Source organism: Tursiops truncatus, chromosome 3, assembly GCF_011762595.2.
Source record: "Tursiops truncatus isolate mTurTru1 chromosome 3, mTurTru1.mat.Y, whole genome shotgun sequence".
NCBI classification, from domain to species: Eukaryota; Metazoa; Chordata; class Mammalia; order Artiodactyla; family Delphinidae; genus Tursiops; species Tursiops truncatus.
In genome coordinates, this window is record NC_047036.1 from 158,049,965 (window position 1) to 158,075,326 (window position 25,362).

Consider the following 25,362-nt stretch of genomic DNA (forward strand, 5'->3'; position numbering starts at 1 on the left):
CGGATTTTTATGTCCACATTCTCTGTAGGTACACAGATGTGGCCAAATGTTGGGTTCACAGGATGCCCGCTGTCAGCAGGGGCCTCAGGTCTGGACAAGATCAAAGTAGAGGTGGCAGGTTACCCCAGGCTGGAGGAGAAGGTCACCCCAAGCTCTGAGGAGGTGACACATTATCAAAAGACTGACGGGAGAATAAGCTTCCCAACCTGCCCCCTTCCCCAAACACACGCAGCACAGAAAAACAAGGAGGTGTCCCTCCCTGCAGCACCACTTCATACACCACACCCCCTGCTTAACCCGCTCGGTCCACATCAGTCCCCGTCATGCCACCAAGTTTCTCTCGTCTTGGTCCCTACTGCACCCATTTTGCCAAGTTGAGTGATCCACTCTGAGCCCCCCCTCACCTCTCAGGAAGTCTCCGCCCCATGATCCTGCTTCAGACCCACGGCACAACCAGGGGCTGAGCCTCACTGGGGCATGATCATGGTTCCCACCTCATAGGATGGCTATGAAGATCCCATGAGGGCGCATCCCAAGCTAACTGCTATCACATTGTGTCATCATATTCATATCCATCATCATTAGCATCATTATTTGTCTTGTGCCCCAAGAGAAAAGCTCATCTCTCTTTTTACACCGTGTCTCTAATGGGGAACAAGTCATCCAAGTAGCTTACAGCTTTGAGCTGTAAGTATTTGCCCCATAATGCCCCAACATTCCACCAGTGGCCCCCCCAACCAGGTCAGGTGGCATCCTTGAACTCCTCACTCCAACCTTGTACCAGCCTCTTGCTCAGAGAGTCATTACTATTCCTTGTGTCTAAAGACTTTGATGGGGTGGCAGGTGGGGAAGCAGCTCCTCAGCTACCATCCTCTTGTACCGAGACAGATGACACATTGGCTCTTTTTCTAATAACAGCTTTATTGAGATGTAATTCACACACCGTACAATTCACCCACGGAAGTGTGCAATTCAGTAGTCTTTACTATATTCACAGCATTGTGCAACCATCACCAGAGTCAGTTTTAGGACGTTTTTATCACTCAGTACCCATTAGCGGTCACTCCCCATTCTCCCTCCCTCAGTCCCTGGCAACCACTAATCTACTTTCTGTCTATGGATTTGCCTGTTCTGGATGTTTCGTATAAATAGAATCGCACGCGATACGGCCTTTTGCATCTGGCCTCTTTCACTCAGCATAAAGTTTTTGAGATCAGTCATGAGCTTTCATCCCTTTTTATGGCTGTGTAGTATTCCACTGTGTGGATGGACCATATCTTTTATGTGTTCATCCACTGATGGATGTTTGGGTTGTCTCCACCTTTTGGACACTTTGCCTATTGTCTGTTTCTCAGGTGTGCCTAGTTTGTTCCTATCCCAGGGCCTTTGCCCCTGCTGTCTCCTCTTCTGCCAACCTCTCCCGCATGTGGACTTCTGTGGCATCAGTCTCCCCGTGGAGTATGAGCTCCAGCATGACATGGACAGGGCCTGTTTTGTCTTCTGCTTCATCCCCAGCATCTAACATGGTGCCCACACTTGGGGCTCAGTCAGTTTTTGTGGAATGAATGAATAGAATGGAGGCATTGGAGAATGAGAGAACTGTGAAATTGCGTAAAGCCCAGAGTTGACAGAGCCTAAGGGCTTCCCCACCCCTGACATCGACAGCCCCAGCATATCCCTGGGCTGAGACACCACTGTGGCCACCTACCCCAAGAGCCACCCCACATAGGGGCCAGTGAATGTCCCACTCACCAACTGGGGCTTCCAGAAGCCCAGACCTGACTTTGGAAGGGTAAGGGGCTGACTTCAGAGGGGCAGGGGCCTTGGAGTCTCCCAGCCCCACCATCTCCCTGCTGGTCCCCTTCTGGAATGTTCCTCTGAGGGCCATGTTCAAGGGCCACAGTTCATGACTGTGGCCACCAAGAGATGGGGGATGATTCTGTTGTGACAGTCTCAGGGAGGACATTAGTTTGGGAAAGACCACATCCCCCCCAGGCAGGTCAGGCTAATCAGGGCGGTGCCCTCTGTGGTTGGGCCTCAGGGGGACAGGCTGGAGGTGAACTGAAACACCCCATGTTTCTGGAGACTGAACTCTATGTAAATGAGATCCCCGATGGCCAGACTTTCTAAGTGACAAGGGTCTCTTGGACAATTCTGATCCCCTGCCCAAAGAATTGCTCTTCTCCTCGAGGTTGGGACCTGGTCCATTGGGCCGTGGAAGGCATGGAGGATCAGAGAGGTGAAATGAGTTGCCCAAGGCAGCCCAGCTTGTGAGATCAGGAGGCCAAACTTGCATCTACCCCAGCCAGGCACAAAGGCATCAGCTTAAGTCACAGGGAAGAGTCCTAATATTTCTCTTAACTGAGCCCCATGCTGCATGCTTGAAGGTTGTCTTGCCTAATCGTCGCCACCTGACTAAGGAGGGCTATCTTCGTGCCCACTTCACAGATGAGGAAACTGAGGCCCAGAAGAGTTTGAGTGACTCACCCAAAGCCGTACAGCGAGTGAGTGAGAAACCAGGTTCCATGTGTCTCCTGTTTGAGCCTTACTGACCCGCAGGCTCCAGACAAGGCCAGCACCACCACCCCCAACCCCCGTCAACAACCCCAGGAGCAGGGGATGGTGATGGCATCCATCTTGAGCCTGCAATGGGGGGCTATCTATACCAGCTGCACCAGGGTGATAGGTCTGCAGGGAGGCCCCCAGCTCAGCCACAAGGATCTGGGCCGTTTCTCTCTGAAAAGGGAGGAGGAAGTGGTTTTGCCTGTGTGCCGGGGACGGGTGAGGCAACCAGCACGCATCTGGGACTAGCTGATGTGTTAGGCAGGGGTTCCCACACTCAGGGCCCACAATGTGTGTAGGGGCTCCCAAAATGTTTTAGTGTTTTAAAATCAGGAGAAAAAAAGTGGATACAATAATAATGAATATATAAAATAAATCCAGCCCAGGATACGTTAGTCTTGATATCAAGGAGGTTATAAAAAATAATTTTAAATGGGTGTGTTCTTTTTTTTGTTTGTTTTCTTACAGAGGAAGTCATAATGTAGCCCTGTGGCACGCAGTGAGGCCTCAGCCTGTCCAGGCTCAATCCTGCCTCAGGGATTTTGCTTGTGCTGTTCCCTCCCCCTAGAGCACTCTTTCTGTGCAACAACCCGGCAATCAAGTTGACTCCTACCTGCCCCCCCAGCAAGCCCTTTCCTCCAGATCAGTTAGGCCCCCCTCTGTGGGGTTCTTGCAACTCCAGTTGCCCCTTCCTGACAGGCTGTCCACTTTGAAACAATGACATTAATCATTTCTCACTTCTCTTCGTTTCTCACCAGGTTATCGATGCTGGGAGGGCAGGACCTATGCCTGTCTTGGGGTCACCTCTTTTGTTCCCTGAGGATCTGGCACACAGTAGGTGCTCAATAAAGGCTTGTTGAGGTCTGGATGGAGCAAGGGTGTCTATCCACCTGCATGCAGCTCAGCAGCTCCATCAGACTGCAGACCGGGCGGGGGGCAGGGAGGGACAGCGGTGTCCTAGTCCCCGCCCAGGGCTCACCTACTTAAGGAAACAGGAACCACTTGGGGCAACGCCCCACCCCGCTGACGTGCAGTCCCTGAACAGAAACCTAGGCTCCTGCAGGTGCCGGGGCACAGCCAGAGTGAGGGCCTCTGGCCCCCCCACAGGGTTCTCCCAGGTACGTGCCTATTTCTGTACCCACCCCATGCTGAGTGAGACCGGGGCCCCTAGACCCTGAGCCTCATCTCCACCCTTGAGAAGATAGCACATGGGGGCCAGGCTGGGCCAGAAGGAGGGACAGGGCTGGTGGGGTCCAGAGAGGCAGGAGGAATTTTCTGGGGGCACTGGTAGGTGACCATTGGAAAATAGAGCTGGAATTAGGGAAAGAACATTCTTGGCAGGGGCACAGCATGGGCAAAGACATGGAGAGGAGAGACAGCTTGATCAGTTTTGGGTAGAGTAAGGATGTGGGGATGAAGGGGTGAGGGAGGCCTCAATGCCAGGGTCAGAAGCTTAAAACAGTATGACTTCATTCGTCAGCCAACAGCCCTGCACCCTCCTCTGTGCCCACCCAGTGCCAGGTGATGCTGGGGACTCAGAAAAATCCAAAAGAACCTAGCCCTGGACCCAGTCCTCAAGAGCTCCTAATATGGGGAAGACAGAGCCAGACAGAGACACTCCAGCTCCATGAGGCAAGGCTAGACCAGAATGGTGGGGAAGGTGAGGGACAGAGAGGGATGCCCAGGGCTTTGTCTTAGAGAAGAGGCAAGAAAGCTGCCTGGAGGGGGGATATTTTTGCTGACCCTTGAAGGATAAGCAAGAGTTCTTCCTGGTAGAAAAAAAGAACAAGCTTGTAAACATTACCTCATGCTAGGTCACTACTGGATTCATGAATGTTCATTATATACATACAGTGCTTACTGCTGTGCCAACTGTATCCTCTCAGGTAATTACCATCATTAGCCCCAAATTGCAGATGAAAATTCAGGCACAGAGAGGTTAAGTGACTTGCTCAAGGTCACACAGCAGCTAATTGAGGGAGCTGGGGTTTGAACCCAGGTTGCCTGGCTCTGATTGGGCTCAACTGATTTGTCACGCTGCTTCATTTAACATTTTTTAATGGATCTATTTAATTTCACTTGCTGCAGAATTCCTTTGGGTCGTTCCCCAGAGGGTGTGCTTGGTGTCTGTCTTCTGGCAGGAGAAAGTCAATATTGACTGGGTTGATAAATACATCCCCTCCCTGTGGAAACAGCTTGGTAACAAAGACGTTCTGAGATATTGAAAAGTTAGACCAGTGGGTGGGAGGAGAAGGGGCGAGCTTCAGTTTGGGGACAGAATTAAGGGTAAAAGTGAGGGGTCATGTGTAGACAACCCAGCAGGGCACAACGCTTTTGCTGGTTTTTCACTGACTTAATACTGTTTTGCAAATCGCTGCTGTTTTCTTTCTGTTTTCCAGCTCTGTTTTCTCTGTCTTGGCTCACGAAGTCCTGTGGTACCTGAGCTTAAAACTGCTGAGAATGAGTGTGAATTAACCATGCACCTGACAAGTTATAGGTGTGCCATCGGTAGCCACCACTTATGGTGACGATGGTGACAGAAGCAACTGTTTGGGGCCACATCTCTGTAGTGTTTAATGAAACCATGGCAACCTTTTATGGCACCCACTGTGTACCTGCTGTTTCATTCATTCACTTATCATTTTGCCATCTCCACGTCCCTCCCAGGACAGTGATAGTTACTTAATATTTAAATAAACTCAGTTCTTAAATACATATATTTTTAAAAGGGACTTTCTAATACTTGTAGTAATGACATAATAAGAATAAAAGGAAAAGGAAAAATCCTTGGGGGGGTGCGGTTTGGGACAAGTCGATGAATGAATGTGCATAAAGTGCCAGCACATAGTAGGTGCTCAAGAAACTCAAGCCGACTTCAATCCTGTTGTTCTGTCCAGCCTGGAGGACTTCTTATAGGAGGAAACACCATGAGCTGCATGGATAGAGCAAAGGTGCGAGGTGGCCCAGGCTTGACTCTCTTTCCTCCCTCCCATTCCCAGGTCACCCCTCACCCCTGGAAGCCATGACAGAGGCCAGAAAGCTGCCCCCACCACTGCCTCCAAGACTGGACTGGTTCGTGCAGACTCAGGTGGACCAGCTGACCTGTGGAGGGGTCCCTGAGTGGTTCCATGGTGCCATCTCAAGAGAGTAAGTACACACCCACACCTTCCACCCTGCCCTTCACCCTCTTCCCTTGTCTTCCCCGACTCTAGGCAGGTTTTTACTGCAGAATTCTGGGCTTAGCTCAGCTAAGTGTGTTAAGAGGGTGGGTGAAAAGAGCTCTGGAGTCCCAGACTTGAATCCTGCCTCCTCCATGGACTCACTATGTGACCTTGAACAAGTTACGGGTCCTCAGCTTTCTCTATACAAGTGGCCACCAGACCAGTACTGCCAGGGACCTGACAGGCCCCTGCCCCCCACCTCATTCAGGTGGGGATGCAACCTCACCAGTCAATGATGGCAGAATGCAGCCTCAGAATCTTTCTTAACACAGTGCCCCAAACAGCTGCTCTCAGTCCATCAGGGATATAACCAACATGCACTTCCTACATCAGACTGAGCTCTGAGGACATGAACAAATCCACCTAGTCACCCCTAGGGGCTGGCTCTAAATAAATGGCGAATAGAACATTTATTGCCACATTCTGCATGCAGGAAGTTGAGGAAACTGTGAAAGCCACAGAGAGGAGGAACTGGACATGGTTTCTCAGTTCTGGGGTGCACCAAAAGAAATACAATGTGAGCCACACATTACAATTTTAAATCTTTTTAGTAGTTTTGTTAAAAGAGTGAAAAGAAACAGGTGGAATTAATTTTTATCATATTTTTTATTTAACCCAGTATATCCAAGATATTCTCATTTCAACATGTAATCGGCACTAGGTCCTCAAAATCCAGCACGTATTATATGCTAAAATCACATCTCAATTCCCACCAGTCATATTTCAAGGGCTCAGCAGCCACACGTGGCCAGTGGCCTCTGTATTAGACAGCTCGGGTCCAAAATCCCCATTCTGTCTCCTAGAAGGCCACATTACTCTTTGTGAACCCGGGATAAGAGTAACAATAATACACTAAGTCCCCTACATACGAATGAGTTCCATTCTGATAGCGTGTTCGGAAGTCCAATTTGTTCCTAAGTCCAACAAAGTTAGCCTAGGTACCCAGCTAACACAATTGGCTATGTATTGAGTTGACCAAAAAGTACGTTCGGGTTTTTCATACGCTCCTATGGAAAACCTGAACGAACTTTTTGGCCAGCCCAACAGTAGTGTACTGTAAGAGGTTTATAATACATTCGCATCTTTGAAAGTTCGCATCTTGAAGGTTCATATGTAGGGGAGTTACTGTAGTGAGCATTTTTGTGGGTTCTTACCAGCTGGCAGTTCCCACACTCACGCTGCATGCACGTCATCTGTCCTCAAGTGGGCCCTGAGAGTAAGAGTTTACTTTCACCTTAAGGAAGCTGAAGGTCACAAAGGGACTGACCCTCACCAGGGGTCACACAGCTAATGAAAAGCAGTGCTGGATTTTAAAATCAAATGCATCTAAGAGCAGCTCCTGCTTTATTACCTGTGACACCTCGATCTACCCAAAGGTGCCTCTGGGGGGTGCCTTCCAGGCATTGGGAAGGCAAGCAGGGGCTCTGAGAGATGGTCAAGGTCATCAGAGGCTTCCTGCCAACTCTGGGAGAACACCCCTGTCCCTGAATATCCCAAGCTCTGAAATAACCAAGAAAAGAAGGGGTTTTAGGCTGTTTGTTTGAAAACAGAAAAGTACAGGCCTCTCTGACTCAGGGGCACCAGTACAGGGATGACTGGTATACCGGACATCTGGCCAGTATGCTTAGCCATCTCTCTCCTGTATTTGCCCTTCCAGGGATGCCGAGAACTTGCTGGAGTCACAGCCACTGGGATCCTTCCTCATCAGGGTCAGTCACAGCCACGTGGGCTACACGCTCTCTTACAAGTAAGGCCGGGGCTAGGGGCCAGGGCAGGGACAGGAGGGCTCTGGGGCTTCCTTGGAGGAGCAAGTGGTGCTTCATACAACAACTTCTCAGTGAGCAACCAGTGCGAGGGTCTGGCCAGATCTAACTGAAGAGTAGGCAGTTGCAGGTCTGGCTGTAACCAACAGACTTGGGCCTGGCAGTAACTGAGACTGTGTGTCTGAGAACAGGAACTGCTGAGGACTCAAGAGTGGCAGCTGCATTTCCCCTTACTACCCCTCTCTCCCCTACCATTTAAATGTCACCTCCCTGACTTCACTCAGGGGGACATGTTAGGGGAAACCAGGGCAGCCCAGCTCCTTAATTTCTCGATGCCTGATCTAGCATCTCAGTTAGAGGATTCAGCAGCGCAAACTACTTTTCAAAAGGATTCCAGGCCAAAGGAATTTTTTAAATGGACCTATTACAGAGTTACCCATAGAGGGAAAAGCTTAGGCTTTTAGTCACGCAGTCCAAGGCTTGGCTGTGCCACTTAAGACGCTGTGTGATCTTGGACAAGTTACTCATCCTTTCTGTTCCTCCCTCAAAGTCCTCATCTCGAACATAAGAATGCTAAAATTAATTCAGAGTCATGATGGGAGGATTAAATGAGACGTAGTAAGCACGTAGTGGTCCATTAATAAATGCATCCGTTCATTAATAATGGAGCATTTATTCAGTACCTGTACCAGTTTTCATTGTTGTCATTTCTATTGATCATTTACCCCTTGCCAGGCACGGAGTTAAGCTTTTACCTGCAGTAGCTTGTTCTATCTTCACAAGAAGTCCTGACGTCAGCCTTAGTAGCCCCATGTGATAAAGGGGGAAACTGAGGCACAGTGCAGTCACCTGCCAAGTGTCACATGGCTAGTGAGTGGAGGAGCCTACAAGGGAATCTAGGCAGATGGGCTGTAGCCATGATGCTGCCAGGTCAAGGGCTGGGGGGTGGGGACAGAATGATGGGGAATGAGATGGCAGTGTCTCCGCAGAGCTCAGAACTGCTGCCGCCACTTCATGGTGAAACTTTTGGATGATGGGAGCTTCATCATCCCTGGGGAGGAGAGAGCCCATGCCTCTCTAGTTGCCTTGGTCACCTTCCATCAGCAGCAGCCGTTACGGCCACACGGGGATCTGCTGACGCAGCCCAGCCAGCAGGTGAGGGTTGGGACCCCCAAGGGCCATAGCGCTCTCCCAAGGGCCAAGCCCCCCAGACTCTTTTGCTCCCTCAGCCCCCTCAGCCTCTTGTGATTCTGTCATTCTTGCGGTCCCCGTTTCTCTTGTGGCCCCGCCCCTCCTGGTCCTTGTTCCCTGGCCCACAGGCTGATTTTTTTTACAGGAATTCATGTGCCAGGTATAACCTTGGCTGATCTACAGGAATAGCATATTTCCTTATAAGACTCAGTGGGTGGGGCCCAGTCCTCACAAGCTGCTGTGGGAGGGGCATATCTCCTTATAAGGATTGATGGGCGTGGCCTAGGCCCTCAGAAGGGGCTGTGAGTGTGGCATATTCCTTATAAGGCCCAGAGGGCAGGGCCTAGCCCTCAGTAGCTGCTGTGGGAGGGGCATTCTTCCTTACAAGGTTTGTGGATGGGGCAACCTCGGAGCCCCCATTTCCAGGATCTGGGACCACAGCCCCATCCCTGTACCCTCCTTGGGACTAAGCTGCATGTCCCCTCTGCCCCGCAGAAGGATCCAGCAAATGCGGATTATAAGGATCTCTTCCTTTTCTCTGATGCATTGGCTGAGGAAGCCACCAGCTCTGCTCTTGGCCTCAGCAAATACCAGAATCCCTCCTCTTGTCCCATGGACCCACTTGAAGAGGTATGTGACAGAAAACTGGCACCTTCAATCTGGAAGGTGGGAGGTGGGGCAGGGGGATGCAGGAGCAGAGGTGGCCAACAGCTGCCAGAGGAGATGTTCTAGAATGAAGATTAGATCCCGTAGCTCCAAGCTTAAAACTTTTCAGGGAGACTTCCCTGGCCGTCCAGTGGTCAAGACTCTGTACTTCCAATGCCACGTGGGGTGTGGCAAAAAAAACCCCAAAAACAAACAAAAAACTTTTCAGTGGTTTCCCAAGGCACTAAGATTAAAATCCCAACTATGATCTCAGGTCCTGCTACCCATCACCAGCCCAACTTCAGCCCCTCTGCCAACCCTTCTGCTGTTCTGACACATCAAGCTAACCTCAGGGCCTTTGCATGTGCTGTGTGCTCTGCCCCCAGATTTCCCATGCCTGGCTTCTTTCATCACTTCTTCTTCAAGTATCACTCTCCCCAGTCAGCAGACCTAAAGTAGCCCCTCTGCCTTCTCCATCACATCACCCTGTTCATTTGCAGCAGAGCAGTCTGTAAAATTTGAAAAGTCTTGTTTATTTATGAGTTTTCATGTTTCCTGCCTGCCTCTCCCATCAGACTGTGAGCTTTGGGAGGCCTGGGAATCTGACTTGTTCACCACTGCTTCTCCTGTCCCTCAGAGAGGCCCTGGCACATCAGTGGGTTTGCAGGTGAGGGTGGGGGAACAGTCAGGGAAGGCTTCCTGGAGTAGGTGGCATAGAGCTGGGACATTCAGGATGAAGAGGAGCCAACCACACACAGAGATGCAGGGAGGGCATTCCAAACAGAGGAAACAGCACATGCAAATGTCCTGAGGCTCAGGGTGAAAAACAGAAGAACCACAATAGCCAATGTGTGGACAGAGTGGAGTGAGCAAAAGGGAGATTGTTGGGAGGTGAGGGGCCAGAGTCGGCAGGGGTCATTCATGCAGGGTCTTGGGGCCAGGGTGAGGTGCTGGGATCTATTCCAGGTGTGCTGGGGAGCCATGAGAGAGCTTGAGCATGGTGGGACTGATGGTGTTCCCTGTGGCTGCTGGCTGCAGAAGGGGCTGTCTGGGGGTGGGAAGGAGGCAGGGAAAGTATCCACGTGGGAGAAACTAGAAAGGGAGCCCTAAAGGTGGATCTTGCTGATGGCTTGGAGGTGGAGGGTGAGGGGAAGAGGGACAGTGTCACGGTTTGAGTCCCCCAGTCATCCATTATTTGGGAAGTGATCCCAGGAGGTACCATGAGGGGAGCAGGAAAGTGGGTCAGGAGAGAGAGGGCCACCAAAGGAGGCTGCTGTAGTGAGGGGGTTACCCCTGTGGACTCTGTGGAGCACGCACGTCAGTTATCCCACCTTAGGACGAGGAGCTACGGTACTGATCTTCCCTTCCATCAGTCATTAGTCAAGCGCTGTCTCTGGGAGGTTTTAATTCTCTGGTACCTCTGGTCTGCAAAGTGGCCAAAGAAGTCCCCAAGGCAGAGTCCCCACTGCTGGCACTTGGGAGTGGAGCTGGAGGCACCAAAATGCTCAAGACAAAGGGATGTGGATGGGGCATGGACAGCATCTGCCACAAATGACACCCAAGTTTGGGGCCTGAACAACCTGGTAGATCAGGTGTTGGCAAACTACTGCCCAAGGGCCGCATCTGGCCCACTGCCTCCTTCTGTATGGCCCATGAGCTAAGCATGACTTTTATGTTTTTGAATGGCTGAAAGAAATCAAAAGAAAAATCGTATTTCATGACCCTTGAAAGTCAGATGAAACCCACATTTCCGTGTCCATAAAGTATTAGAGGAACACAGGCACGCTCGCTCACTGACGTATGATCTCTGGCTGCTTTGGCCCTACAACAGCAGAGGTGAGTGATGAAACATAGACTGACCTGCAAAGCTGAAAACATTTCCTCTCTGACCCCTTACAGAAAAAGTTTGCCAACCACCGAGGGAGACAGTGAAGCCCTTTACTGAGACAGGAAGGGTGGGTCGTGGGATCAGGCTTGGGGGTTCTCTTTGGGACTTTCTTGGCCCCAGGACATCTGGGTGGAACCCAGATCCCAGTTTCTGGGGCAGATTCAGAGCTGTGGTAGGCGGGGTAGCCCCAGGTCTCACCTGCTCTCGGTTTCAGGCCTTCACAAACCCAGTCCTGCTCCATCGGCGAAAAGAAGGGAAGCCATTGGCAGAGCCGGACGGGGCATCCACGGAGAAAGCTACTTCCTCCTGCCCCCCGAAATCTCCTCTTGAGGAGGCCCGCCAGAAAATCTGGAGGAATCTCAAGATACTCCCCCGGACGGGCAAGAAGGTCCAGCAGGAGCTGAAATCCCAGCTGGTGGCTGCGAGCTCATCGCTCTGGGACGCCAAGCCGTTGGTGGTGACCCATGGCTCTGGAGCTGGAGCAGGGGACTCAGCCTGGAAAAATAATGTCTTCACAGACCCCCAAGCTCCAAGAAACAGAGATGAGCCCTCCAGGAAAGCCTCAAGGTCAGCCAGCTGGAGCGAGACAACCTCGAGGGTCAGGGACTGGCACCAGGCAGTCGTGAGGGCCCTGTCCTCACACGTGTCCAAACCGGAGCCAAGGGGCTCGCAAGAACCACAGGACTGTCTCCCCGAAGAGTACCGCTCACCGCCACCCTTCGCCCCTGGGTACTGCTAGGTTCGCCCCGGCTCTGGGACCCTCTCTGCCGGGGGCCGTTCACACCTGGACCTTTTGCTCTCTGCCATGACCCACTAGCCCTCAGGGACCTGAGGAATGTAATAAAGACATTGCTTGGGTCTGATCCTGCGATTGCCAGTAAGGCGACCTGGTCATTTTAATAATAATTAGTAATAATAATAATGTTACCGCAGTGGCGTCTAGGACACCTACTCTGTGCCTAGCCTCACACCAGACCCTCCATGTTCATTATTTCTTTTATGCCTCTGAGCAGGCCCATCAGGTAGGTTCATTCTGCACTTTTTTTTTTTTTTTTGTGGTACACAGGCCTCTCACTGTTATGGCCTCTCCCGTTGCGGAGCACAGGCTCCGGACGCGCAGGCTCAGTGGCCACGACACACAGGCCCAGCCGCTCCGCGGCATATGGGATCTTCCCGGACCGGGGCACGAACCCGTGTCCCCTGCATCGGCAGGCGGACTCTCAACCACTGCGCCACCAGGGAAGCCCCCATTCTGCACATTTTAAAGAAGAGACAGGAATTTCCCTGGCGGTCCAGTGGTTAGGGCTCCATGCTCTCATTGTCAAGGGCCTGGGTTCGATCCCTTGTCGGGGAACTAAGATCCCACGAGCTGCGCGACACAGCCAAAACAATTATATTAAATTAAAATTAAAAAAATAAAGAAGATCCAGGTTCAGAGAGGAGAAGAGGTGTGGCCAAGGTCACATGGCTGGGGTGTCAGCACCAGGATTCGAAGCCAGGTCAGTTTGAGCCCTTTCCCCACGTAACCTAGGCACACCTCATAGAGTACAGCCTTGTCTGTAACAGGGCTGTTCATGCCTTCCTCTCAGGGTTCTTGTGCAAATGGAGATGAAACTTGTGGAGGGCTTGGCACACAGTAAGCACTCCTGACATCAACGGCGGCTTTAGGAGAGGCATAAGAGGCCCTTTCCTTTAAAAAGGGAGAGGCAGCCTAGGGCTGTGGGTGGGGATGGGCTCTGGAGGGAATCTTGGGTTGTGGGGCTGTGTGACCTTTGGTGAGTCACTAGACATCTCTGGGCCTGTTTCCTCATCTGGAAAATGGGGAGAAGAGCAGTCCCTCTTTCTCAGGATGAACCAGCAGAATTCAAATAAAACCTAGGGCTTTAGCGCACAGTAGGTGCTTAATAAATGGGGGTTAGGGCAAGAGTGGACACCCTAGAAATGATACACAGTGGAGGTGTCTGGGAGGGTCCCTGGGGGGCTTGTCTCTCTTGCAGGAATGACCACTCCTTGGATTGACTGGGGACATGGGATGGGCCCCCAGGCTGACTATAGGTGGACTGGGTATGGGGGTTCCCAAATCTGCAAGATGTAGAGGTCTGGGATGTGCAGTGAAGTGGGCCTGGGTTCAAGTCCACCTCTGCAGATGACTTCAGGTGTGGCCTTGGGCAAGTCACCCTGTTGCCTCTGAACGAAGTGTGAGTTCTCCTCAGCCAACCCTGCTGGGATGTCACAGGCAGCCAATGTGATGAAAGAATGGCAGGTGTTTCCTGAACTGTAAAGCACTGTGCCAGCCTCAGTGAATAACATTCCTGCCACCACACCCTCTCCAGAGGCCTCCTCTGGCGATTCTAATGAATCAGTGAGGAGGTGAAGCTTTAGTCCCCTTGAGGAATTCGGGGATTGAGGGGAGAAAAGGCAACTTGAGCAGTCGAGGGTTGGGCCTTGGGAGGCCCTGAGCTGGGACAGCATGGGCCTGATCTCCACACCTCGCCTCCGCCCACCGAGACCCACAGTGAGGCACTTCCAGCCCTCTCGGTGGAGAGACATCCAGAAGTCACCCCTTTCCTTGTACAAATGGGGAGATTGTGGCCCAGAGAGGGTGCAGCCACACCCAGGATCACACAGTGAGGACAGAGGTTAGATCCTTGGCTGCCTCCCTCCTGTCTGCCAGGTTAAAGTTGGGAAACATGTTTTCAGAGCAGCTGTGACTCAGTGATGTGTGTTTATTCCCGGAGCCCAGGGAGACCAGATTCTACATTGAGATGAGGGGTCGCCCTGCCTTCCTCTGGCCCGGCTCCTCCGCAGTACCCTCAGATGCGGATGTGGAAGGTGCTGGGTGCAAAGAGAAAGGGAGTCTGTCAGCAGGCAGAGGGTACCCTTCCTTCGTCCTTCTCCCCAACACTCCCACCAGGAGTCCCCGAGGCATGCAAGGAGCCGCAGTGGGTGGGGGAGAGATAGACCCCCTCAATAAACCCCAGGCCGTGGCCTTCCTGACCCCCACAGGGGTTGAGAGCACATCACTTTGGATCAGAGTGTACATCCTGGCTCTGCCCCAGACTCTAAGTGCGCGGCTACCCCTCTCTGGGCCTCAGTTTACTCCCCTGTAAAATGGGGATAAGCTGTCCCTCCTTCACTGTGCTGTAATAAGGGCTAAAAAGAGGCCAATGTACAGGGCGGGACATACAGTAGGTGCTCAATTAGTAGCAAGGGATTCATCCTGGTGTCATTATTCGTGTCTCCGTGGCGGGAGACCATCCTTGCTTATCCAGGGTAGAGGAAGGAGGCCCTCTGGTCATGAAAGGATACCACCAATGATAACAGCCACAACAGCAACCATAAAGCAGTTACTGAGCACCTACTGTATGCCAGGCACTGCTCTAAATTCTTTGCGTGTACTAGCTCAGAGGTCACTCAACTTTTCTCGGCAAAGGGCCAAATAGTTGATATTTCCAGCTTTGCACAATGACTCAGCACCACCATGTAGCTCAAAAGCAGCCGTAGACGCTATGCACACAAACAGGCAGGCTGCGCGCCAATAAAACTAGCAATAGACACGGAAATTTGAATTTCCTACAGCTTTCATGTGTCGTGGAGTATGATTATTCTTTTATTTTCTCCCCCAACCATTTAAAAATGTAAAAACCATTCTTAGCTCACAAAAAACAGGTGGTGGGCCAACCCCTGTATTAACTCATTTAACCCATGCTATCCGCCCTACAGTGGAAGCACTGATTCTCCCCAGGGCTGCCAAGTGCTATGGTACAGTCTGTTCACTACAAAATGTTCAAGCAACTGAGGGCTGAAGTCCAACCATATTCCACTCACCCAAAGAGCTGTGTCCACCCAGAGGAGGTGTTCACAAGGTCTCTAATTATCCCCATTTTAAAGACACAGGGACTGAGGCTAGGGAGGTCAGGAAAGTTCCCCAAGGTCGCAAATGAATGAACAGAGGGATTTTCACAAAGGGAGTCTATGAACCCTTTCCATAAGAGCCTCTCTCATACATGGGAACGGATTGTGCAGGGTGGAGAGGAATGTCACCTGAGGAAGTCCGGCGCCCGCAGGATCATGTTCTGGAAGTCTTCCAGGGACAGTCGCCCGTCGCGGTCCCCGTCGGCCTCATCCAGCACCTTCTCACACACCAGGCTCACCTCCTCAGCGCTCAGCTCTCCCCGCGTTAGCTTGGTCACCGTCTGCTCCAGGTCCCACACACAGATGTAGTCATCGTTGTTAAAGTCTGCGCAGCAGAACAGGTGGAGCTGTGGTGGTGAGGGGACACAGGGGCAGGCAGGCTGGGCCAGTCATGGGCACATCTTTTCCCTGTCTTACAGAGGAGGAAACTGAGCCACTGGAGGGAACCCAAGACCCTAGGGTTTTATCTGGATCTTGCTTTGGAATTGGGCAGGGACCTGCTGGGAGGTCATTCATTCACTCAAGTATTTATTGAGCACCTACTACGTGTCAGGTGTGTGATAATTGTTATTCATTCCCTCTTTCAATAAGTATTTATTGAGTGCCTGCTGTGTGCCAGGCACTGTGATAAATTTTCATTCATTCATTCATTCAGCAAGTATTTACTGAGTACCTACTATGTGCCAGGCACAGAGACAGATGGTGAACCAAAAAGACACTGTCACTGCCCTCGTGTCTCCTCAGAGAGAAAGTCAATAAGGAGTGAACAGATGAATGAACAAGAAATTAAGCAGCATTGCTCCATGCAAGGAGAGAAATAGGCTGTGGCATGGAGAGTAACTCGGGGGCATGGGTTACTTTTCACCAAAATTTCAAGGTAAGAAGAAGCCAGGGGAAAGGGCACAACAGAGGCAAAGGCCTAGAGGCAGAAAGAGTTTGATGTGTTGGGGAAACAGCCAGGCCATTGTGGCTGGAATGGAGTCAGTAAACGGATGGGGTGGGGAGGTACCAGGGTGAGGTGAAGGACAGGGCCACGCAGGGCCTCGGAGCCCTTGGGGAGACATTTGTGATGGCAGGGCAGCCCCTGGCCCGACCCGATCTCATTCCCGTTTCCCCACCCCGGGTCCCCGCACACACCATAAATTTTAAAAGCGTAGTAGGCTTTGAGGTCGCGGGGAGCCATTTCACTCATCACAGAAAACATGTCCAAGAAGTTGTCCAAGGTCATGTGGCCATCCCCATCCTCGGAGAAGACCTGGGCGATCCTCTGACGGAAAGGGTTGTCCTAGAGACAGGAAGCAGGGAACCAATCCCTGACCAGGACCTTGGGGGGAGGGCTCCGCATGGTTTCACTCTCAACACTCACCTTCCTGGGAACCTCCAAGTACCCCTCACCAAGACTGTCTTCCTCCCATGATCCCTGGAGAAGACTTCAGGCAACTCCAATCTCCACCCCAGTGGTCTGGGTGTCGTTAACCCCATTTCCAGCTTCAGAGGCAGTCACATGACCCGAGTGAGGCCAATCAGGGATTTCCATTCACCTGGCAACCGTGATTGCCTCTGGGATGAGCATATGACTCAAACTTGCCAATCAGAGGCTGCCCTGGGAGAGTTGCTGAAAAGTTGGGGTGGAGGAACCTTATTTCTGCTTGTTGCAGAGCTTATGGGAGGAAATCTGAGGCAGCTGGTGTTTCCATTCACTACCTCAAGAGAACAGGCTTCCTGAGACTGAAGACTCTTCCTGGGAGAAACTGAAAGATGGAGGGAGATTCCCAAGCATATCCTCAGAGACCCTGGTTCCAGCTGTACGTGATGCTAAGCCTTTCCCTGCATTTTTTTGCTCATGTGATCCAACCCATTCCGTCCCTCTTGAATGAAGTTTCTGTCCCCTGTGATAAAATAATCTCTATTCACAGTCCCTCACCCCAAGAGTCCCCTCCAGAGTCACAAACTATGTGTCAAACAACCAGCTGAGAAGAACCCACATTTAATAGCTCCTACTATGAAAAGAAAAACTAATGTTCCCTGAGTACTTGCCATGTCACAGGCCCTGTACTGAGCCCTTTACCTGCATTATCTCATCTCATCTTCCCAACAACCCAGGGTTTAAATCCTGTCTATGTCATGTCCTAGCTGTGTGATTATGAACAAGTGTCTTAACCTCTCTGAACTTCAGTTTCTTCATATGTAAAATGGAAATAATCACAGTACTCACCTCATAGGAATGCAGCAAGGGACATCCCTACTATTTTTTCCCTGCCTGCCCCATGGCCCAGGCATACCTTCAGCTCAGGCATGCTGCCAATGAGCTCGTAAGGAACCTTCACATCAGGGTAGCTGGTATAGTCGAGAGGGACAAGCTGGGGGGCAAGGTCCTGGTAGCGATAGAAGAGCCTGGTGTGGGGACAGAAACAACGAGAAGGTCTGGGAGATGGGTGTGTGTGGCTTTGTCCCTACTCTCTCACTCTTGCAGCTGCTTACTCTACACTGAAAGATGCTGAGTCCCCAAGAGCCATTAGCCGTGGGCCTAAGCCTCACACACACAAAGACAGACACAGGTGCCTTTATCGCCCTGGGGACAATGCCAAGGTAAAGAGAGGACTCCAGAGCTAGGGAAAACTAGAGTGCAGGAAGCAAGCCAGGGAGGAGGAAATTCTTCCTGGAGGAGGGGGCATTGATGCTGGGTTTTGAAGCATGAGTAGGAGCTTACCAAGCAGATGGGGTCGACAAAGGGAGAGTGTTTAAGGCAAGGTCATTCATTCATTCCCTCTTTCAACAAGTAGTTATTGAGTGCCTACAGTGTGCCAGGCACTGTGATAAATTTTCATTCATTCATTCAACAAGTATTTACTGAGTACCTACTATGTGCCAGGCACAGAGACGGATGGTGAACAAAACAGACACTGTCACTGCCTTTGGGTCTCCTCCGAGAGAAAGTCAATAAGAAGTAAGCAGATGAAAGAACAAAAAATTAAACAGCATTGCTCCATGCTAGGAGAGAAATAGCATTCACATTTAGCATTCAGAGAATCTGAGCCAATCTATGTATCTCTGGACATTATGACATCGTTGGCAAGGCCTCTAACGGCCCACATCCTCACACTTTCCTTCTCTCCCTTCATAATGGGGGGCAGGGTTCTCTCAATGGGGCAGAGCAAACACAAAAGTCTAATATTAAGGTTTTTCAAAAGGGTAAATGAAAGACATTTTGCAAAACACCAAATGCCATACACACTACCTAGATGGTAGAGCCAGCTCTCCACCCTAATGCCCTCCCCTGGTGACACCATACCATCATTGAAGCATGCTGAGCAGTAGCCTTGTAGAGACCATCCTTGATGAGTCAGAGGTCCCCAGGCTGCTAGGGACTGTCTCTGAGGGGGACAGGAGCCCCTCGGTCACACGATGGCTAGGAACTCGAGGAGGAGATATCTGGAACTTCAGTCCTGGGTTCCTTCAGAGAATAGCCTGGGCTTGGGTTTGGGTTTCTGTATGGCCTTGAGTAAGTCCCTCTTCCCCTCATCCCCCTTTCCCCTCAGTAGGTCTGTCTGACAAGCGAGAAGCTTGAGGCAGACAAAATGTTAGTCTCCAACTCCTTGGGGCTCTACCCATCTACCCAGGGGCCTGGGGTCAGCCTCCCTTGTCTGAGCCTCAGTTTCCCCATCAGTAATCCAATCGTGATGGCCAGGATGACCTTGCAAGCTGTCCTCACCCAGACAATGGGGCTCACTAGTGAAAGGTGTGTCCATCAATAATGGATGTCCTGTGCCCACACAGTTGGGGCCTTGGCCCCTATCACTCTGCAGCTAAACCCCAGCCAGCTTCAGTTTCACAGCTCCAAGTTCATGGGTCGGGGCCTCTGGATGACAGCTCCATGGGATGAGTGATGATGTAGAATACCCATCTATGCCTGGCTCGCTCACACCAGGGACCTGCAGCAGCCTGGGGCCACCTTCTCACTCTCTAACATTGATGTCAACCCCACAGCCCAGAACTGGCTCTAGACTCTGCCCCTGGCCTCCCAGCCTCTTCACACTGGCCTCAGGGGGATCTTTCTAACATGCTGATCTTCATCTGCCATGCTCACACACTCTCTATGGCTCCCCGCCACCTTTGGGAGAAAGCCCAAGCTTGTCAGCCTAGAGACATGACAACAGGACCAGATGTGACTTCTCAGCCTTCCCATCTCTGCATCCATCCACCGACCATGCACGCAATCCCCCCATTAGTGCTTTAACCCTTATGAAGCATTGAACGTGGTCAAATTGCAAATCAAGCAACGTATAGCAAGTTTCCACCTCTTCCTCCCTCCTCCCTAGACTGACCTCATGATTTCCTTCCTCGTGAAGAAGGTGCAGTCCTGCGGAGAGAGATGTTGGCTTGACCCAGACCCTGCCTGGTGGGGGGCCTCCTTCCTCTCCCACAAGCCCACGTCCATCGCTGCCTGAAGCCACACACAGAGCCTCCCCAGAACGCTTGCTGACTGCACACCCAGGATGAAGAGATGCTGTCCCCATTTCTTGGGCCAGTAAACCAAGGCTGCTAAACCCACCGAGGGTCCGGCCCATCACGCCTACCTGATATGCTTCCAGCTGCTCATGAGTAAAGACTGTTTGCTTGTTGCCCATGGTGAAGACCACTGCCAGGACCCTGGGACAAGCTCCCAAAGCCCCCAAACTCCTCGGGGCCACACCGGTCGGCAGGCTGCTGTGTACCAGTGTCTGGGCAAATCTCCCTGCCCTGGTTGTCACCTGCCCACCCTCCACATCACCCCCGGCCTGGGTGAGGCTCAAGTTACAGCCGAGCTCTCTGGGCAACAGCCTGAGTATGTCCACAGCCACCAGAGCAAGGAGAAGGGCTTTGGGAGGTCACAGGGTAGCCCTCAGTGGGGAGAGCACACCTGCCACCACCAGGTGAGACCGAGGGTATGGGGCACCTTGGAGAGATGGGCAGGGTGGTGGAGAGGCTGCCAGCACACCCCAGGTCAAATTCCATCTCTTTACCCACTAGCTGTGTGGCCTTAGGCAAGTCATCTGGCCTCTCTGAGCCTCGTTTGTAAGATGGAAATTATATTAGTACCTACCTCATAGAGTTGTTCTGAAGATCTAATGAGATCATTAATACAACACCCCCAAAAATATTTGACCACTGGATACACGCAAGCTCTAGGCACATAATGGTAAACAAGCTAGATGAGGTATGCATTGGGGATGAGGATGAGGCTGATGCTGTGGCTTGAGAAGAGCAATCCAATGTCTAAGTTTGGGTTAAATAACGCCAGAGTTCTTTATTGCAGGACTTGTCAGAGCCTTTAATATGTTAATGTGCACCATACATCCTCAAGGGGTAAATACAATGTAGCAGCTCCCAACCTTATTAAGACTCAGAATCCTCTTGGGCAGAAAATCTGGGAGTTGAAAGTTCCCAGCCTGGCACTCCCTGCCCTTCTCACTCTGGATCTGGCCTCCTCCCACTTTCCTCTCCTGCGCAGCCAGTTTCCAGCCCCATACCCCAGGCCCCCTGAATCACTCTTGAGTCTTCCCCTTCCCTCATTCCCACTCTCCCTGGCCTGGACCATTGCAGTTCCTCCCACAAGTCTCCTCTGGCCCCTGCCTCAGCATCCATACTTTGCTCCAGCGTGTGAAGCCATCCTGTAAAATATGACTATGATCAAGCTTTAAAACCCCCCCTGAGGGCTTCCCTGGTGGCGCAGTGGTTGAGAGTCCGCCTGCCAATGCAGGGGACACGGGTTCGTGTCCCAGTCTGGGAAGATCCCACATGCCGCGGAGCGGCTGGGCCCGTGAGCCATGGCCACTGAGCCTGCGCGTCTGGAGCCTGTGCTCCGCAACGGGAGAGGCCACAACAGTGAGAGGCCCGCATACCGCAAAAAAAAAAAAAAAAAAAAAAAAAAAAAACCCTGAAGATGATTTTTTTTGGGGAAAAAAACTGACAATACCAAGTGTTGACAAAGACATGGAGCAACTGGAACTCTTATACATTGAGGGTGTGATGCAAAATGGTACAGCCACTATGGAAAATGGGTTGGCAGTTTTTTATAAAGTTAAACATACACTTACACATGACTCAGCAATCCCACTCCTGGGTATTTGTCCAGGGGAAATGAAAACCTATGTGCACACAAAAACCTGTACGTGCCCACGAAATAGAGACAATATTTGCAAATCATGTAACTGGTAAGGGACTAGTCTCCAAGCTATATACAGAACTATTAGAAGTTTACAACAAAAAGACAAATAACCCAAGAAAAAAATGGGCAAGTGTTGGGGGGAGGGAGGGAGGAACAGGTGAAACACAGAGGATTGTTAGGGCAGTGAAACTACTCTGTATGATACTATAATGATGGCTATGCATCGTTATACATTCGTCCAAACCCACAGAATGTACAACATGAAGAGTAAGTTCTAATTAAACTATGGACTCTGGCTGATGATGGGTCAATGTAGGTTCATCACCTGTGACAAATGCGCCACTCTGGTGGAGGATGTTGGTATCTGGGGAGGCTGTGCATGAGTGGGGCAGGAGATGTAAGGGAAAACTCTGAATACCTTCTTCTCAATTTTGCTGTGAACCTAAAACTTCTCTAAAACCAAAGTCTATTAAAACAAAACAAAATGGGTAAAGGATTTGAATAGACATCTCTCCAAAAAAGATATACAAATGGCCAGTAAGCACGTGAAAAGATGCTTGACATCACTAGTAATTAGGTAAATGGAAATCAAAACCACAGTGAGATACCACTTCACACCCACTAGGATGGCTATACTAAAAAAGACAGACAATAACAGGTGTTAGCCAGGATGTGGAGATATTGGAAACATCATACTCTGCTGGTGGGAATGTAAAATGGTGCAGCTGATTTGGGAAACAGTCTGGCAGTTCTTTAAAAAGTTAAACTTATAGGGCTTCCCTGGTGGCGCAGTGGTTGAGAGTCCGCCTGCCGATGCAGGGGACACGGTTCGTGCCCCGGTCCGGGAAGATCCCACATGCCGTGGAGCGGCTGGGCCCGTGAGCCATGGCCTCTGAGCCTGCGCGTCCGGAGCCTGTACTCCGCAACGGGAGAGGCCATAGCAGTGAGAGGCCTGCGTACCGCAAAAAAAAAAAAAAAAAAAAAAAGTTAAACTTATAGCTACCATATGACCCAGCAATTTTTATTCCCAGGTGAAGAGAATTGAAAATATATGCCCACGTAAAAACTTGTACATGAAAGAAAGGTAGAAACAACCCAAATGGCCATCAATGGGTGAATGGATAAAGAAATTGCAGTCTATCCATACAATGGAATATTATCCAGTCATACCAAGGAATGATGCACTGATTCATGCTATGACGTGGATGAACCTCAAAACCATTATGCTGAGTGAAAGAAGCCAGACACAAAACGTCACATGTTGTATGATCCCATTTATATGAAATGCCCAGAACAGGCAAATCCACAGAGACAGAAGATAGATACACGGTTGCCAGAGGCTGAGGGAGGGGGAATGGGGAGTGACTTCTAATGGGTATGGGGTTTCTTTCTGAGGTGATGAAAATGTTCTGGAATTGAATAGTGGTGAAGGTTACACAACATTGTGAACGTACTCAATGTGACTGAATTGTGCACTTTAAAGGGTGACTTTTATGGTATGTGAATTGTATTTCAGCTTAAAAATTTTTTTGTACATAAATTTTTATAGCAGCCTTATTCATAACCTTCAAAAACGGGAAACAACACAAATGTCCTTCGCCTGGGGAATGGATAAACAAACTGTGGTTTGTCCATATGATAGAATACTACTTGGCCATAAAAAAGAATGAACTATTGATATGCACAATGTGAATGGATCTCAAATGCATTACGCTTAGTGAAAGAAGCCTCACTTCTTTCAAGTGAGTCAAGAAGACATCTACTAGATGATTTCATCCACTTATGTGACATTCTCAAAAAGACAAGACTATAGGAACAGAAAATATATTAATAGTTGCCAGGGGCTGGGAGGTGGGAGGAGGAACAAGGGAATTTGGGGGGTGATGGAACTGTTCTATATCTTGATTGTAGTGTTGGTGACATGGCTGTATTCATTTGTGAAAACTCATAGTACTGTACACAAAAAGGGTGAATCTTATTGCTTGTCAATACATTTTTTAAATGAAGACAATAACAAAACTAATTTTTAAAGACCTCCTTGTTCCCCATTGCCTCGTGGTTGAAGTCCAAATTCCTATGCCTGACCCCATCAAACACTTTGTGATTTGGTTATGTAACTCCCCCCCCCCAATTAATTAATGTTCAATTAATGATTGAACATGTACTGTGTGCCAGGTGCTGTCCTAGGTCCTGGTAATACATTTGTGGAAAAAAATGAGTTCCTGATCTCATGGATCTCACATTCCAGTGAGCAAGCAACCAAATAAACACATAATTAGTCAGGAGGGCTAAGTTCTAAGAAGAAAAATAAAACAGGGCAGAGATAGATAGAAATGAGGTTGAGCTATGTAGATTAGGAAGGGAAGGCACCTCTGTTGGGGTGACATATGAGTAGTGACTGGAAGGAAGTGAGTGGGAAGTAAGCTGTGTGGGAAGAGAGTCCTTGGCAGTGGGAACAGCAAGTGCAAAGGCACTGAGGCTGGAGCAAGCATCACACAGTTGAGAGAGAGCAAGCCAGCCAGTGCTGTATGTAGGGGCTCAGCAAGCACTAACTATGATTAAGTTAATTAATAACTGTTAATTAAGCTGCTGCTCATGTCTGCCATTAGAGGCTGCTTCTCTGATACACCAGCTCCAATGATGGAATTTTTTTCTTTTTTGCATTTCCAAGAAATCAGTTTTCATGGTATAAATAAATTAATTTTATCTTGGCATAGATCAATTTCAGCTTTATTATGTTAAACTATATGCAACAATACCTTATAGTATATCCTGGACTTCAACCATGAGGCAATGGGGGACAAGGAGGTCTTTTTAAATCCCCTTATAATATAGGCTATAGGACTTCCCTGGTTGCACAGTGGTTAAGAATCTGCCTGCCTATGCAGGGGACACAGGTTCGATCCCTGGCCTGGGAAGATCCCACAGGCCACGGAGCAACAAAGCTTATACGCCACAACCGCTGAGCCTGTGCTCTAGAGCCTGTGAGCCACAACTACTGAGCCCGTGTGCTGTAACTACTGAAGACTGTGTGCCTAGAGCCTGTGCTCCGCAACAAGAGAAGCCATTGCCATGAGAAACCTGCGCACTGCAAGAAAAGTAGCCCTCGCTCTCCGCAACTAGAGAAAGCCCACGTGCAGCAAAGAAGACCCAACACAGCCAAAAAAAATAATAATAATATAGGCTGTAGAACTCAGAATCATAATAACAATACTGCATGTCACTAATCACCAGGGAAATGCAAATCAAAACCACAATGAGATATCACTTCACATCTGCAAAAACAAAACAAAACAAAAACACACAAAAAACAAGTGTTGGCAGTGATGTGGAGAAATTGGAACCCTTGCACACTGTGGGTGGGAATGCAAAATGGTGCAGCCTCTGTGGAAAACAGTATGGATGTTCCTCAAAAATTAAAAATAGAACTACCATATGATCCAGCAATCCCACTTCTGGGTATAAATCTAAAAGAATGTAAATCAGGACTTTGAAGAGATGTTAGCATTCTTATGTCCGTTGTAGCACTGTTCACAGTACCCACAATATGGAAACAGCCTGAAAGTCCATCGATGAATGAATGGATAAAGATGTGGTATATATATAAACAGTGCAATATTATTCAACCTGTAAAAAGAAGGAAATTCTGCAATATGTGACAACATGGTTGAACTTTGAGGATGTTTGCTAAGTGAAATAAACCGGTCACAGAAAGACAAACACTGCATGATTCCACTTATATGAGATATCTAAAATAAATTCTTGGAAGCAGAGAGTAGAAAAGGTTGGCAGGGACTTGAGGGAGGAAATGAGACGTACTAATCAATAGGCATAATATTTCAATCATGCAAGATGAATAAGCTCCAGAGTTCTGCTGGACAACATTGTATCTCTAGCCAACAATAATGTAGTATACACTTTGTTAAGAGGGTAGATCTCAAGTTAAGTGTTCTTACCACAATAAAATAAAATAAATAAAATAAAATAAAATACATTCAACTACCATACAACCCGGCACTTGCACTCATG

General features: G+C 49.8%; 2 protein-coding genes across 4 annotated transcripts; one reads left to right on the forward strand and one right to left on the reverse strand.

Annotated features, from left to right (window-relative positions):
• Window positions 1-3,536: 3,536 nt before the first annotated feature.
• Window positions 3,537-12,133, forward strand: HSH2D (hematopoietic SH2 domain containing). Of its 3 annotated transcripts, XM_073802985.1 has the most exons (7): window positions 3,559-3,680; window positions 4,962-5,059; window positions 5,562-5,709; window positions 7,441-7,530; window positions 8,536-8,701; window positions 9,233-9,367; window positions 11,485-12,133. In XM_073802985.1, exons 3-7 carry the CDS (start codon window positions 5,585-5,587, stop codon window positions 12,007-12,009), a joined length of 1,041 nt encoding a protein of 346 aa, XP_073659086.1. In that variant the 5' UTR covers window positions 3,559-3,680; window positions 4,962-5,059; window positions 5,562-5,584; the 3' UTR covers window positions 12,010-12,133. The 3 variants fall into 3 exon arrangements, with proteins under 3 accessions (XP_004328994.2, XP_073659086.1, XP_019806760.1); XM_004328946.4 differs by lacking the exon at window positions 4,962-5,059 and having other exon boundaries at window positions 3,537-3,680; XM_019951201.3 differs by lacking the exons at window positions 3,559-3,680; window positions 4,962-5,059 and having other exon boundaries at window positions 5,622-5,709; window positions 7,441-7,492.
• A 1,848-nt stretch (window positions 12,134-13,981) lies between these two features.
• CIB3 (calcium and integrin binding family member 3) lies at window positions 13,982-19,941 on the reverse strand. The gene is made up of 6 exons (XM_004328944.4): window positions 19,763-19,941; window positions 19,511-19,545; window positions 17,468-17,579; window positions 16,323-16,470; window positions 15,315-15,510; window positions 13,982-14,105 (listed from the first exon to the last, which is right to left on the reverse strand). The coding sequence occupies exons 1-6, from the start codon at window positions 19,811-19,813 to the stop codon at window positions 14,084-14,086; spliced, it is 564 nt and encodes a 187-aa protein (XP_004328992.1). The 5' UTR covers window positions 19,814-19,941; the 3' UTR covers window positions 13,982-14,083.
• Between the last annotated feature and the right edge of the window lie 5,421 nt (window positions 19,942-25,362).